Here is a 13,364-nt window from a genome sequence, read left to right as displayed (position 1 = left end):
ATATATATATATATATATATTACATTTTGCACAGTGTTGAAGGTCAAGGACATCTCCATGGAACCTAAATTTCTATGCTCGCTCACTGATTTAGAATTAGCACACGCTCATCTGGAATTTCAAAATTGTTTTACATGTCATAAAGCCCTGGACGTTTCACCAGCAGGGAATGTTTCGAGACTCTGCGACCATCAAAGTGGCTACTGGTGCTCTACCCCTTGGCGTAACCATTCCAGATGAACACTAGAATACTTTTAGCCCCACCTCATGTCACCTCTTTGTCAGCCTAAGGAAAAAAAAACCTCTGGATTAATCACCGAAGGACGATAGTTTAAGGCTTCTTTTATATTAAGAAAACTCAGTGACCCCTGAAGTTACTCTACTCCTTCATGACTATTTGAGCCTTCTCATTCTTCGTTTCTTGTGGCCTACCCTCCTCATCACTCACTTCCTCTCTCCTCCGTTTTGTCACACCCGCTAAATCTTACATCATGGCACAAGTCACACTCTTACTACACAACCTCACACCCCTCTGTGCAGATGGTCACGTCCCACTATGCCGGGTTGGTTCAGAACCAGGACATATCAACCCTCTTCTTCCAAAACCCTGAAGGTTTTAATCACTTCCTGAATTGGTTACTCTGATGGTATGATGGAGGAAGCCCATCTTAACTCAGTGACCTCTAAATCACATGTGGTCCTCTCCTCTCTCACTTTACATCACATGTGATACCCACAGCATCAGAAGGTCAAAGACAACACTCACCTTTTTAACCTGATCATCCTTCAGCTCAGTGAAGTAATAAGCAAGTAGCTGGGCTGCAATCATCCTGGTCCTTGTTCCCTCTCACACACTCATACAGCACACACACACTCCTTCACGTAAAGATGCGAAAAAAGGTCCGAACTTAAAGAAAAGTTTTAAAAATCATTCACAAATAAACAACTAACAGCTCTGGTTTTGATTTGAATTCTTCTTCTTTTTTTTACGAATAACACACATATATTCTAACACGAGTCCAGTGTGGTTTCAAGTTGAATGACTTTTCTTTATGTGCTCGTGAGAGTGAAGCCAGGAAGCACGAGCGAGTGAGGCAGCCAGAAGTTGAGCTGCAGGAAGGAGGCAGGCGCTGACCACGCCCACTCCCTGAAAGCTCATTGGGTTAGTTTCATGATGGGAGGGGGGAAGAGAGGTGGGGGGAGGGTTGGTGCCGCAGCCTCTCTACTATGGTTGGCTGGAGGCAAAACCCCCTCAGTGATGGAGGAGGAAGAGATGGGGACGGAGGGGAGGAGCAGAGGGAGGTCAGGGGGAAATGTGGCCTTCACAGAATTGCTGCTTAGCATACCAGTAAAGACAATGAGTCAGTCTGAGTCAAAGCAGGAGGGAGCTCTTCAGTCATTTATGAGGTAGATCAGTTGGAGACGAGGAAGAGGAGAGAAAACTCCAGAGTGTCTGCCTCTCTGAGCTCAGAGGAAAGTTTTCCACCCAGTTTTACGACACTTCAGTCAAAGAGGTTTTGCTGTGAGGTGGAGTGAAGGGGTGGAGGCTTGTGCAGCTCTTCCCTAAAGAGTCACTGGGCAAAAGTTTCAGGCAAGTGAATAAAAAGTGCTGTAAACTGTGACTGAGCTTTAGGGCCACACTAAATTTTCATTTTTTTTTTATTACATTGCCATGCTAAGAAGAAAAAAAAAGCCATAAAATTACAAGAATAAAGTCATAGTATTACGAGAATAAAGTCGAATCAAGTCTTAATATTATGAGAATAAAGTCGTACGAGACTTTTTTTTAACAGCTTTCGTTTTTTTTTTTCTTCCACGAGTCGGATCCACGATACGACCTGTCAGTCAATCTAGTACGCATGTCAGCAAATGACCAGTCCGAAACAAAATTTACCACATTTTAACTGTGGTAAAATGAAGATTGTTTGTTAAACTTTATTGTTATTGACGCTCTTACTCAAAACGTGTTACAATACTGCCACCTACTGTTGTTTTTTTGCATGCTGCTTCTGGGATGCAAACGTGACGTCATTACGTCATGACTTTCGAAAACGCCGCTCAGTGAGCGAAACTGTCCAAGTGTGTGTTTTGTTGATAATTCAATAGGGCAGCACGGTTGTACAACTGGTAGAGCTGCTGCCTCTCAGTGAGAAGGTCCCTGGTTCAAATTCCGACCTGGGGGTCTTTCTGAGTGGAGTTTGCATTTTCTCTCCGTGCATGCGTGGGTATACTCCGGTTTCCTCCCACTGACCAAAAACATGCATGTTAGGCAGATTGGTAACTCTAAATTGTCCATAGGTGAGAGTGAATGGTTGTTTGTCTCATTTATCTTTATGTGTCCCTGTGATGGATTTGTGACCTGTCCAGGGTGTACCCTGCCCCTTGCACAGTGATTGCTGGACATGGGCACTGGCAACCCCCGTGACACAAAATGGAAAAAGTGGGTAAAAGATAATGGATGGATGGATGATAATGCAATTCAGTTTATTAATATAGCACCAAGTCACAACAGAAGTCATCTCAGGGCACTAAACAGAAACATTCACATACATTATAAATACCAATTTGTAAATTGCAGGTCTGTCTTGTAAATGAGTCCTCGAGGCTCAATGAGACTAAAGTAGTTTTCACACCTGATAGTCCGGTAGACTCGGTTCGGTTAGGGACCAATATTCATAACATTTTGTTTACATTTGAGTTGTTGCATTTCCATTCACACTGCACTGTGCAGTCGAGCCAACCTGTTCGAACCAACCAGTTCCCCCACTCGCCTGTGGTGGCGCTGCACCAAGAACTACTGACTAGAAGCAACAAAATGTTTGTTGAAACAGTTCAGGATCTCGTGCTTATTTGACACAGGAACAGAGTTAACGAGAAGTTGTGATGGGAGGTCAGATGATTGTGGGGTACCTGAGAGAGATTTGATGGTTTTCCAGAATCAAATATAAAAACCAAAACGGAGTGGCGTCAAATTTTAGTGGTTTTAGGAGTTATATTTGTCATTTTTCAACAATGGACTCAGCATGAGTGGAAGATGAGGCAAAAGACCATGGAGAATGTTGTTTTTCACACAAGGCAGCTGACGGCTCCATAGGAGGTAAGAAAAATGTGCGTTTGTTTGCCCTGTGCTGTACTCCACTTCCTGCTTTTGGCGCAGTCTTCGGTCTGCTTGCATTCACACTGTACTCGAACCCCGCTAGAGTTTTCTTCAACCGGACCGAGGCCTAGGTTTTTAGGCAGGCCAGAGTTCGACTTTTTGATCCGTGATAGAGTTCGATGGTGCGTTCACACCTCCCCAAACGAACCGGACTTCCTAGGCAAACAGGCTAGAGTTCGGGACAACAGGGCTGGTGTGAATGCACCCTAACTTGTATAAGTAAACAGTGAATGAAAACATCTATCTAAGGAAGGAAGCCAGCAGATTGTGTTGAGTCTTCATTTCGTCACAGTCTCCCACTCTGAGCTAACACAAAGGCAAGAGTAGAAAGGAAAACTCCCTCATAACAGGAAGAAACCTCCAGCAGAACCAGGCTCAGGACAAGCGGCCATCTGCTTCAACCATTTGGGTTTGAGAGGACAAGAAGGAGGAACAGACACAGAATAGCAGGTCCAGAATGGAGGCGAGCAGGTGAGCAGGTCCCTCACTAGGAGGAAAGGCGAAACAATGTTAAGACAAAAGCAATTACCAATAATAAACAATTGCAATAGTCCAACCTAGACATGATAAAAATATGAACTAAGTGAAGTAGTTTATTTCATTTTTATCCCATATATTTCTTCAAATACATGCAACAATGTTGTAAGGATATAAACATATAAACTCCCAGTGGATACGTGACTAAATGACCAGACCATGTCTCCCGAGTTGAACTACAAAGATGCGTACACTTATTATTATTATTATTATTGTTGTTGTTGTTGTTGTTGTTGTTGTTGTTGTTGTTGTTGTTTATTTATTTGTTTGTTTGTTTGTTTGTTTATTTATTTATTTATTTATGTATTCTCCCTTGTCCTGTCCGGCATTGTGACACTTAGAATTACTTAGATGCTTACACTTATACCAAACAGTCCACGTAAGACTTGTTTTCTAATAACTTACAGTTGCAAAGCCTTTCATTAAATGTTACTATTTAATATATTGAGCGTCCTGTTGTTTAAAAGATAACTTTTCATTCAACCTTTATTTAGACAGGTAAATCCCACTGAGCCTCGAGGACTCATTTACAAGAAATGAAGACTGTCAATTCACACTAATTTCAACAGTCGCCTTCTAATTTATGTAATACTGTAGCACTTATTAAACAATTTAAGATAAACATAAAATAACATGGAATTTATTTATAATGAATGCATAACTGGCTTTCAAGCATCTAAGAACAACAGAGAAAAAAAATGAAGTATGATTATATAAAATGCTTTGTCCATTTGCCCCATCCCTGTTTTGCCCGCCTCTTGCACAGTGATGGCTGGACATGGAGTGATCCCCGCGACCCAAAAAGGAAGAAGCGGGTAAAGATAGTGGATGGATGGATGTTTCAGGTTTATTTTCACTTGAAGCAATGAAGAAATACAGATCTGTAGATAATTATATATACTTAAAGTAACAAAAAAAATACTGGTGATTAAAGTGTGCCTAACAGACGTATGTGTGCATGCTATGTGGTGACCAAAGTGTGCCTACAACAACTTTCCATTTTTCCCTTGTTGGTCTTGCAGATGGAAAATTGAATTTTCTGTTTGGATGTTTCTTCTTGTCAGAAGTGCAATCATTCACACTGCAACATCTCACTATTTTGTCAGCCTTGTACAGTATGTTTACGTGACCACGTACCCAGATGTCCAACTTCGAGAATCATGCCCTTTTTTTTTATGAATTCTACAGATAGTTTGTTCCAAACATCTTAAAAAACTAAGCACCAGTCTGAATGTTTCTGGTTTTTCTGGTCTTTTCATGTAATCCCAGAGACACTCCATGACGTTGAGATCAGCATACTCTGCTGGCCACGAGACTCCCTGCTATTCTTTAAACTAAAGTGGATTTTGACAACATTTAGCTGTGTAATTTATGTCAGCGACTGCAGAATTAATTTGGGACCAATCAGATGCCTCCCAGATGGTGGTGCTGAAAGTTTAATTAATTCTGACCAGATTTCCAGCTTCATCTCTAAGAGTTTTGTTCCGAACATGCAGAAACTTCCATCAGCTTCATTACTGCCTGCATACACTTATTATTGTTCTGTTCTCCAGCCATTTATCAAACAAAGTGTCTCCTACTACAGATATCAGTCCCAAACAACTGTTGCAAATTCAATGCACCCCAATTCTTATGTTTCCTGTGCATAATTGAATTGTTTGGTCATGTTGGTCATAATTGTAACATAAATCTGACTTCTCCAGGCAGTAGATGGGTGTACCTGGATTCCACCATTTTCATTCTGTTTTTAGCTGACAAAACTGATGAACATCTTCTGAAAAGTGAACAGGATACATCTGTTGCACTAAAAACTCTTTGATCAATGGCTCTGTATGGTTTTAATTGTTGCTTGCTTCCTTGTGTTTTATGCTTAGTTCTGTACACAGTGTAGCAGTTCTCAGATTAATATTATCTACTTTCTCCAGCTCCATGCTTTCCATGCAGAAACTTGGCTGATTGATAATGAATAACCTGGTTTTTGTTCCACTTTGACTTTGCAGATCCAAAACTTCTCAAACACAAGAAATGTTTGCATAACATATATAATGTAGACCGTTTCATTTACTCTCTAACACCTTAAGTAAACTAAGCAGATGAGCACACACCTGTCATCAAAGTGGTTCAGTGCATCTGTTTGTCTTTTTAATAGGACTCATTCTTTGCCCTTTAGACAGCATGTCTCTCAGACAGACATGACATCGCTTCACAACAGCAGATGTTTGTTGTCTGGAATCAACTACAGACAATCTAACCGTTCACACATAGAATAAAAATGGCTATGGAGTTGCCACTTGAGCCCCACATATTTCTACCACTTCCTATTTTTGCCAATGCAATCTTTTATTGTTTTTGTGCATTTAATGTGGCGCTAAGTGACGTGCTGTGGATCACTGAAGCATTTAACAGGAGGACGCTCCTTTTTATACAACTCTGCCCTCCACTCCTTCTTTCCCCGAGTGCCAATTACACTTGTCTCTGCCAGCGTGCCCAGTCTTGTTGCAACAATGTGAATTGTGAACCGAAGTGGGAGTTGTGCAGCATGCACAAAAACAGAGCGACCATTCTGAAGACAGGTCAATTCTTGCACTTGTTGATGGTTTCTATGAAATTTTTCATGCTTTTAAACAATACATGTTCTGTAAAAATAATATATACCGGTGTAAATATATATATTTTTTTCTGCAGTGTTTCAAAACATTAAAATGGTTTCTCCTATTAAAACTCATTAAAGGTGAATTCTGTTGGCCAAAGATGTTTAATTACTTGTCTATACATTGTGTATCTTAAGTACACAATCTTGTCAACCATCATCACAAAACATCAAAATGAAAATATATGTATAAGTATAAATACTTCAATATATAGTTATTCAAAGCAACAGTAAATTAAAAGCAGCTTAGAAAAATATTTTGGGTCATATTAGTGAATTCCTTTGTGATAAAAATAAAAAAAATTGAATGTATTGCTATTTATTCTCTTCATGTGCTGCATATCTGAAGAAACCGATTTCAGCTGCTCTTGTAAACCTGTTTTGAGTCTGTAACCTGTGTAATTTCATATACTCATAACCAAATACAGACTTGATTTTTCTTTTCCTGTGCAAAACCTCAGGCGCTGAGCCATGGCGTAACAACCAGTGTTTGTATGACTAGTTTTTGCTGTTCTTCAAGGTTGTGTTGAATGACCAACCCACCCATCCCTCTGGAGTGGAATGCTTTTTGAGAAATAAACCCAATGAAAGGGTTTCACTGAGGTTTACTGATAACATCAAAGTAAATTTCCTCCAAATTACACCTCTCAGTCCTCTGTTGCTGTTAAGCGGATGTTTTTGTTGTATGCAACATGGGTCAGCTGAATCCCCCTAGTGGAGGGTGTTACCATGTAACCATGGCCATGTTACCATGAAAGCAAAGATAGGTGGGTTATGATTCAGGGAGAAACAAACCATGTCAGCAGACAACTGGAAAAACAAGCTTCAGCAGTCATTTTCACTGGAATAAATGGGCCAAGGTGCTGCTAATACTCTCATTTCACACTTGTGAGGGATCTAGGTCTTTTTGATTGCAAAATGGTGTTTTAAGTGTTTACTGGTAGTCAAATAATCAGAAGAAAATAACAAATTCTCAAAATATAATTCTCAAGTCTTATAAACAATTGGAACCGAAGCAACAACTGATAAATGCCTACACTTGTAAACATATTGACAGTAAAGCCATCACACCTACACATCTCCTGCTTGTTGGTTAAAAAGACATCCAATAAAAAATTTACTGTCAAATTTAAATTCTCAACTGATGTGCTGCTTCAACTTTATATTTATACGTTGTGGTTGTGTTTCATTTAAAACATGAATAATGATTTTAAAATCACAGTTGCAAGTCTTAAAAGCATATGTATGACACACATGAATAGTAATTTACTTAATTTAGGCAAAAAGAGTTGTTTTAAAATGTTGTGACCTTCCTACATTTTCAATTCAAAAATACTTTATTAATCCCAAAGGGAAATGAAGTGTTGTCATCGCTCATCATCCTGGTTTCAGAGAGTTGTTAGATGCCAATAGCTGTGGGCAGGAAAGATCTCCTGCAGCGAATCCAAAGAAATGGCCACAGATACTGATCCGTCCACCCAGATCCAGATTGCTGTTAGATCCGGCGGGCCCCTCGGTACTCCTGGGCAGCAGGACTACCCGAATACCAGGCAGAATTTCTCCCTGAGCGGTGGTCACTCCTCCCAGCAGTCTACCGAGCTCCTCTTCGCCATGGACAGACAGCTGAAGGTGCCGGGGGATGATCCTGGTCCTCCCATTGTCACGAGCCGAGTTTCCCACCAGCTCCAGGATCTTGGCGGTCAGGTACTCGAGCACCGCCGCCAAGTTTATGGGAATCCATCCACGGCGTCTTCTTTTCAACTCATTTGAGATTTGGGAGGCATTTGAGCTTCTGAGATGGTAATCAGCTGCTCCTGTTGTTAAAACAAAACACCTTGTTGCCATGGTTACGCATCATAACAAATGCCCCAAAGTAAAAAAAAGTTCCAGTAAAAATCCTTCCAGCCGCACAGCATCTGATACCAGAGTAAATAATCATCCGGAAAAAGCGATTTACATCCATAAAAAGAGGAATTAAAGTTTTCAAAAGCAATAAGTCAAAATGAAAGTAACAGAGCTGCTCCAACATGCACCCAGAGCGGCGCAACTCCAGAACAGAATTGCTTTTTTGGCCATTTTTTTTTTAGTTATTAATTGTGTTTTGGCGTTAATAATTCTTAATGGCACATTTTTGCTCATCTTTAATAATTGGGGAGTTACTAACGTTAGACTCACTCCTCAAAAGTCCAGTGATTTGTACAGAAATAAAATGTAGGTTTTCAGGTTTTTAAACTTGAGTCTCAGGGTTTTTTTTTATTTCTGTACTAGAGATTAAACCTGTTTTTACACAAACTGAACAGGAGATAAGATACTACAGTACTGTACTTTATTCTGGCCTGTAACTGTCTCAATAAAAGTTTACTGGGTGTTTTAATTTGATGCTTCTGTTGTAAGAAGACTCTTGATTTGTGGAAAAATAGACGGGTAACCTCTGAACAAACTGGTTTTAAATTTGTTTTAAAACTCACTGCTCTCCATTTATTGAGCAGCAGAATAAAACTATAATCAAATAAAAACTTTGGTCTGATAAGTATATTGTAGCACAGATTTAGCAGCTAGAATCCGTAAACATTGAAGACAGACAGCCACCAACACAATTGGATACTGGTCAGAGATATTTTAAATTTAATGACAGCATTTCCAACAAGCGTTTAAATATCTCCACCATCCTATTACATTATGATTTTTTTGTTCATCAAACTTTCTTTCCCTGGAATCATTCATTTACCTCCACTGACATGTTTTCCATCAACCAGCAGAGCTACAGTCCATCAGTTACTGAAATGAAAAATAAAACTTGTTACCTGACTAACAGTACTGTATGTACTGTATACCAGTAAATCCAGTGAACGCCTCATCATATGTCCCAAGGAGCAGTTCAGCTCGGCTCATCAACTGCTGACCAATTTCTGTTTGTGTGTGCATGTGCGTGTGCAAGAGAGACTGTGTCAATGCTTTTATTGTTTTGTAGAGGAGACACGTACAAAAAGGAGCATAAACAAAGGGATTCAGACACCTTGCTCTCTGAGGAATGCTTCTCCAGGAAAATCTGAACGATATCAGGGGCTGCTCAAATAGAATAAATCTTACGACTTAAAGAAAAAATAGTTGGGGTTGGGAACAAGGAATAAGTGACAAAACACCCAAGTAAAATACATTTTGCTCGCCTCTCTGTCTGTAGGCTGCAGGAACTCCAGTTTCAAGGATTTTGCTGTGTTTACAGGCTGAGCTGCATATCTGCACTGTCACAGTGAGATGAGGTCAGGGCTGTGTGGGATTACCATGTGCTCAGTCAGTGTGTGTGTGTGTGTGTGTGTGTGATGCCCTCAGCTGGTAGCATCCCAACATGGTAATCTCTGACAGATCAGTATTTTATTATTTTTTTAAATTAATCTCTTTTCTTCACCGTTTTATTCTGCCTTAACGTTTAGATGTGTAATAATTTAGTTCAGATTAATTTTAAGTCTGGTTATTGCTTATAGTCATAACCTTCATTGTAACATCTAATCTGTCAGGAGGGGATTATTGAATTGCTTAAACCTTATTTCAGCATTGCCAGATCAGTACTTCCAGATTATTGGGAGACTTGTTAGCACAAATGCAAAATTAACCCACCCCCACCACTCTTAAAAAATACATAAAAATATATTCAAGCAATACAATAAAACATGTGTTGATTTGACTTGTAGCAACTTGTAGCAATAAATATTTAAAGTTGCAAGTTTTTCATCAGATTATTATTATTATTTTCAGTTTTCTGTCTTCAATGCAATCATAAGGATGGAAGTTCAGCCACGAATGACTGAACAGAGTGTTTGTTGTTTTGGAAAATATGATCAGCAGGATTCCATTCCTCCTCCTGTTCCTTATCAGGGCTGACACAGCGGACACCCATACACACACACACGCACATACACACACAACCGCCCATTACATAATTATGGTTTTAGATGACATTGTGAAAATTATGCTCCATTTCTAGTTTCATTGTGTTCCTCTCAAATCCTCTATTATATTCACATTTTGCTACATTATGTTACATTTGTTTTGAGATCGTTTACTGAACTGCATGCAAAGTGTCTTGAAGCAGAACAAATTTAGTAGGTGCATATAAAATTACTGGTAACCTAACCAAACAATTCCAAAGCAATTCAGAATGTTAAAATGCAGTGTCATCATTAAGACCCTTGCTAGTTCTGATTTGTGGAGGTTCTGCTGTGTGGAGTGGCATCAGTAATCAGTAACTTACCTGCAGTAGAAATTGATCAGTTTGAACGATGAAGTCAAATAATGTGATATTAAATTGATCTAAAATCCCCTCCAGTTTCAAAGTTTATAGTGGGTTATTCCATCAATTATCTTTTACCCACTTTTGCCTTTTTGAGTCGCTGAGGTCACTGGTGTCCATGACCAGCCATCACTGTGTGAGAGGTGGCGGACACCCTGGACAGGTCCAAGTCCTCTCACTCACACCTAGTGACAATTTAGAGTTACCAATCAGTCTAAAATGCATGTTTTTGGTCTGTAGGAGGAAACCAGTGTACTTGGAGAAAACCCATGCATGCATGGAGAGAACATGCAAACTCCACCCAGACAGGTCCTAGGCCAGGATTTGAACCGGCAAACTTCTTGCTGAGAGGCAACAACTCTACCAACTGAGCCATTGTGCCATCTTAGTGGGTTATTCAACTTTTATTTTTTATATACCTTTGCCTTTCTGTGACCTGGCTTTGGAGGATTTATTTTTCACAAAGAAGCTACTTTTACACTGAACAACTTAATGTGTTATTTATTACTGGTAATTATTAAAAAATAAAATGTGCTGCCAATCAAAATGTGTTGAGCAGGCAGAGAAACATTTGGAAGTAAATTTAATACAGTGGGTGATTTCCATCAGATGGTGTAGATCTTGTGGGGGGGAGGCAGTTACTGAAAGCCACGAGCTCAGGGGCTGGACATCCAGCAGTTATTCTCAATAAGTAAGGTTGTTAAACGATTAAAAATCTAGTTTTGTTTAAAGATTAACTCATTGGTGGCCCGCACTGAGCAGACCGGTGGGCCTGATTTGGCCCCCAGGCTGCTAGTTGAATAGCCCAGATGCTCTTCCATCAGATTGTCCCGGGTGTTCTTAACATGTTTCGTTTTGCAGTTTGTTTCACGTGGAACATGGCTGGTAATGGACTGCAGATCAACATGGTCTTCAGTGGAAATAATCCTGTATCTAAATGTAAATAACCATCCAACGTGAAAGTGGTACAACATCAGAAAGTTAGAAAATGAGGTTTGCATGAACCTCTATTAAACTTTATAGATCTTTGTTGTTTATGATTCTGCTTTGGTCTTAGTCCCACTTAATTTAACTGTGAGCTTCTTTCTCCTGAGATTTGATGTTCCAAATAAATCAGTAAGATCGTCATTATTGATAACACCAGAGAAAACCACAGTCCAAATCCCTCTTTAGGTAAGTGCATGAACTTACATTTTGGTTATAAAAACGTTTTTTGATCCTTACAATGCAAGTAATAGTCACGATTAAGTATCTTTCCTCAGGCTATTGCTTTATTCTTAACTAAAATATAAACCCAAAACCAAAACTTGACCCTTACAAGTTCCTTTAAAGTCGTGTGGTCTGGTGTATTAGTCAGTTTAAAGGTCATTCCTGCTAAATATATTATGCTTAAAGCCGTAAAAAAAACAAGAACTCTACAGTGCAACACGTGCAGAGTTAGGAAAAAGCAACACAAAAAGTCAGATTTTGGATGAACAAGCCTGAGAACAGATTATTCACAGTGCGATAACATTTTCCACAAATTCAGCTTGTTAACAGTTTTACACTGCAGTTGATGCAGTGACTGCTGTTGAAACTCAAGATACAACTATTTGGTCTCAAAGGAAGTTCTTATCTTGAACAGTCTGCAGGGCGTGAATTTTTGTCTTCTTTGCTTTTCAAAAGCAAGCTCTCCACTCTGATATCGGAAAAATCCCAGACTAATCAGTGCACGGCTAACACAGGCCCATATGACCATGCAGCTGTCGCTTTGAAACAGTTCCCACACCTTTCTAAAGATTAGAGAGCGGCACACTTCAGTTCGACAACTAAGCCAAAAACCAAGAGCCAAAATAATCACAGGCCAGTAGTTTACATTAACGTCAAAATGTTAGTTTATTACAAAAAGCTCATGGTAAAAGAAAAAAGAAACAAATATTTAGGAACAAGCCTGGGGGGAAACAATAGTTTATCCAAACTCTGTAAGTAAATACAGAACATGACTTAAAAAAAAAAAAAAAAAAAAAAGTAAAAATCTTTTGGGTCTAAGGTGTTCTTACTGGAAGCCCCCTGCAACCAGAAATTCAGTGCACAGGTGGAGGTCAGTACAACTGGTGAGATAAGTAAAAGAATACAAAGAATAAAAACATGGTACATGTGTAGCGTTTTCCTCTAGAAGTCACATCTCCTGCGTTCGTCGGGCCACAGCTGCAATGAGAGCGGCACCTTTCCCACTTCCTTCCTCTGATGGCAGGAAGGTCACGTCACACTGAGGAGCCAGCTCTTTCACCGTCTTTTTTAAGACTTCAGAAAAACTAGAAGCGGCAGCAAATTTTAAGATTTAATTCATCAGTAGGATGACTCAGAATATACAGGATGTGGGTGAAAAGTTACTCACTGTGGGTGAAGTTTATAGAGAGCCCCGTCTACCCCCACAGTGATGCTCAGGTGGTCCAGATTTTGGTTTTCTCTGATCTTATCGACAACAGCTGCCAGTCCTGCTCCGCACAGCTGCGCAGCCCGACGTGACACTGCCCCACACACCTACACAGCAAAGACAACCTTTATCAATATTGCAACAGGTAGCAGTCTGTTGGTGCCACAATCAGCTGAACCAGATAATACGCCGCTCCACAGAGAAGTAAAATAATATTTCTCAACTTCAAAATCAGGTTTCACCACGATTTCCACGGCACTAAAGAAAATAAACTCAACTTAATATATATATATATATATATATATATATATATATA

The 13,364-nt window shown here is 39.7% G+C and overlaps 2 protein-coding genes across 2 annotated transcripts in view; both read right to left on the bottom strand.

Moving 5' to 3' along the window:
* Positions 1–1,081, bottom strand: part of LOC119423193 (hexokinase-1) — a 28,092-nt gene extending 27,011 nt beyond the window's left edge. The window contains exon 1 of the mRNA XM_037690603.1: positions 767–1,081. Coding sequence (XP_037546531.1) covers positions 767–829 — 63 coding nt within the window. The 5' untranslated portion in view covers positions 830–1,081. The remainder of the gene's footprint in view (positions 1–766) is intronic.
* Positions 1,082–12,790: 11,709 nt separating this feature from the next.
* LOC119425956 (hexokinase HKDC1-like) overlaps positions 12,791–13,364 on the bottom strand; it is a 15,957-nt gene continuing 15,383 nt past the window's right edge. The window contains 2 exon segments of the mRNA XM_037693517.1: positions 12,791–12,926; positions 13,010–13,155. Coding sequence (XP_037549445.1) covers positions 12,791–12,926; positions 13,010–13,155 — 282 coding nt within the window.

The sequence above is a fragment of the Nematolebias whitei genome, chromosome 2, assembly GCF_014905685.2.
Source record: "Nematolebias whitei isolate Nwh7 chromosome 2, NemWhi1, whole genome shotgun sequence".
Taxonomy (NCBI): domain Eukaryota; kingdom Metazoa; phylum Chordata; class Actinopteri; order Cyprinodontiformes; family Rivulidae; genus Nematolebias; species Nematolebias whitei.
The sequence above is the reverse complement of the archived record's forward strand: the minus strand, read 5'-3'. Positions and strand labels throughout refer to the sequence as shown.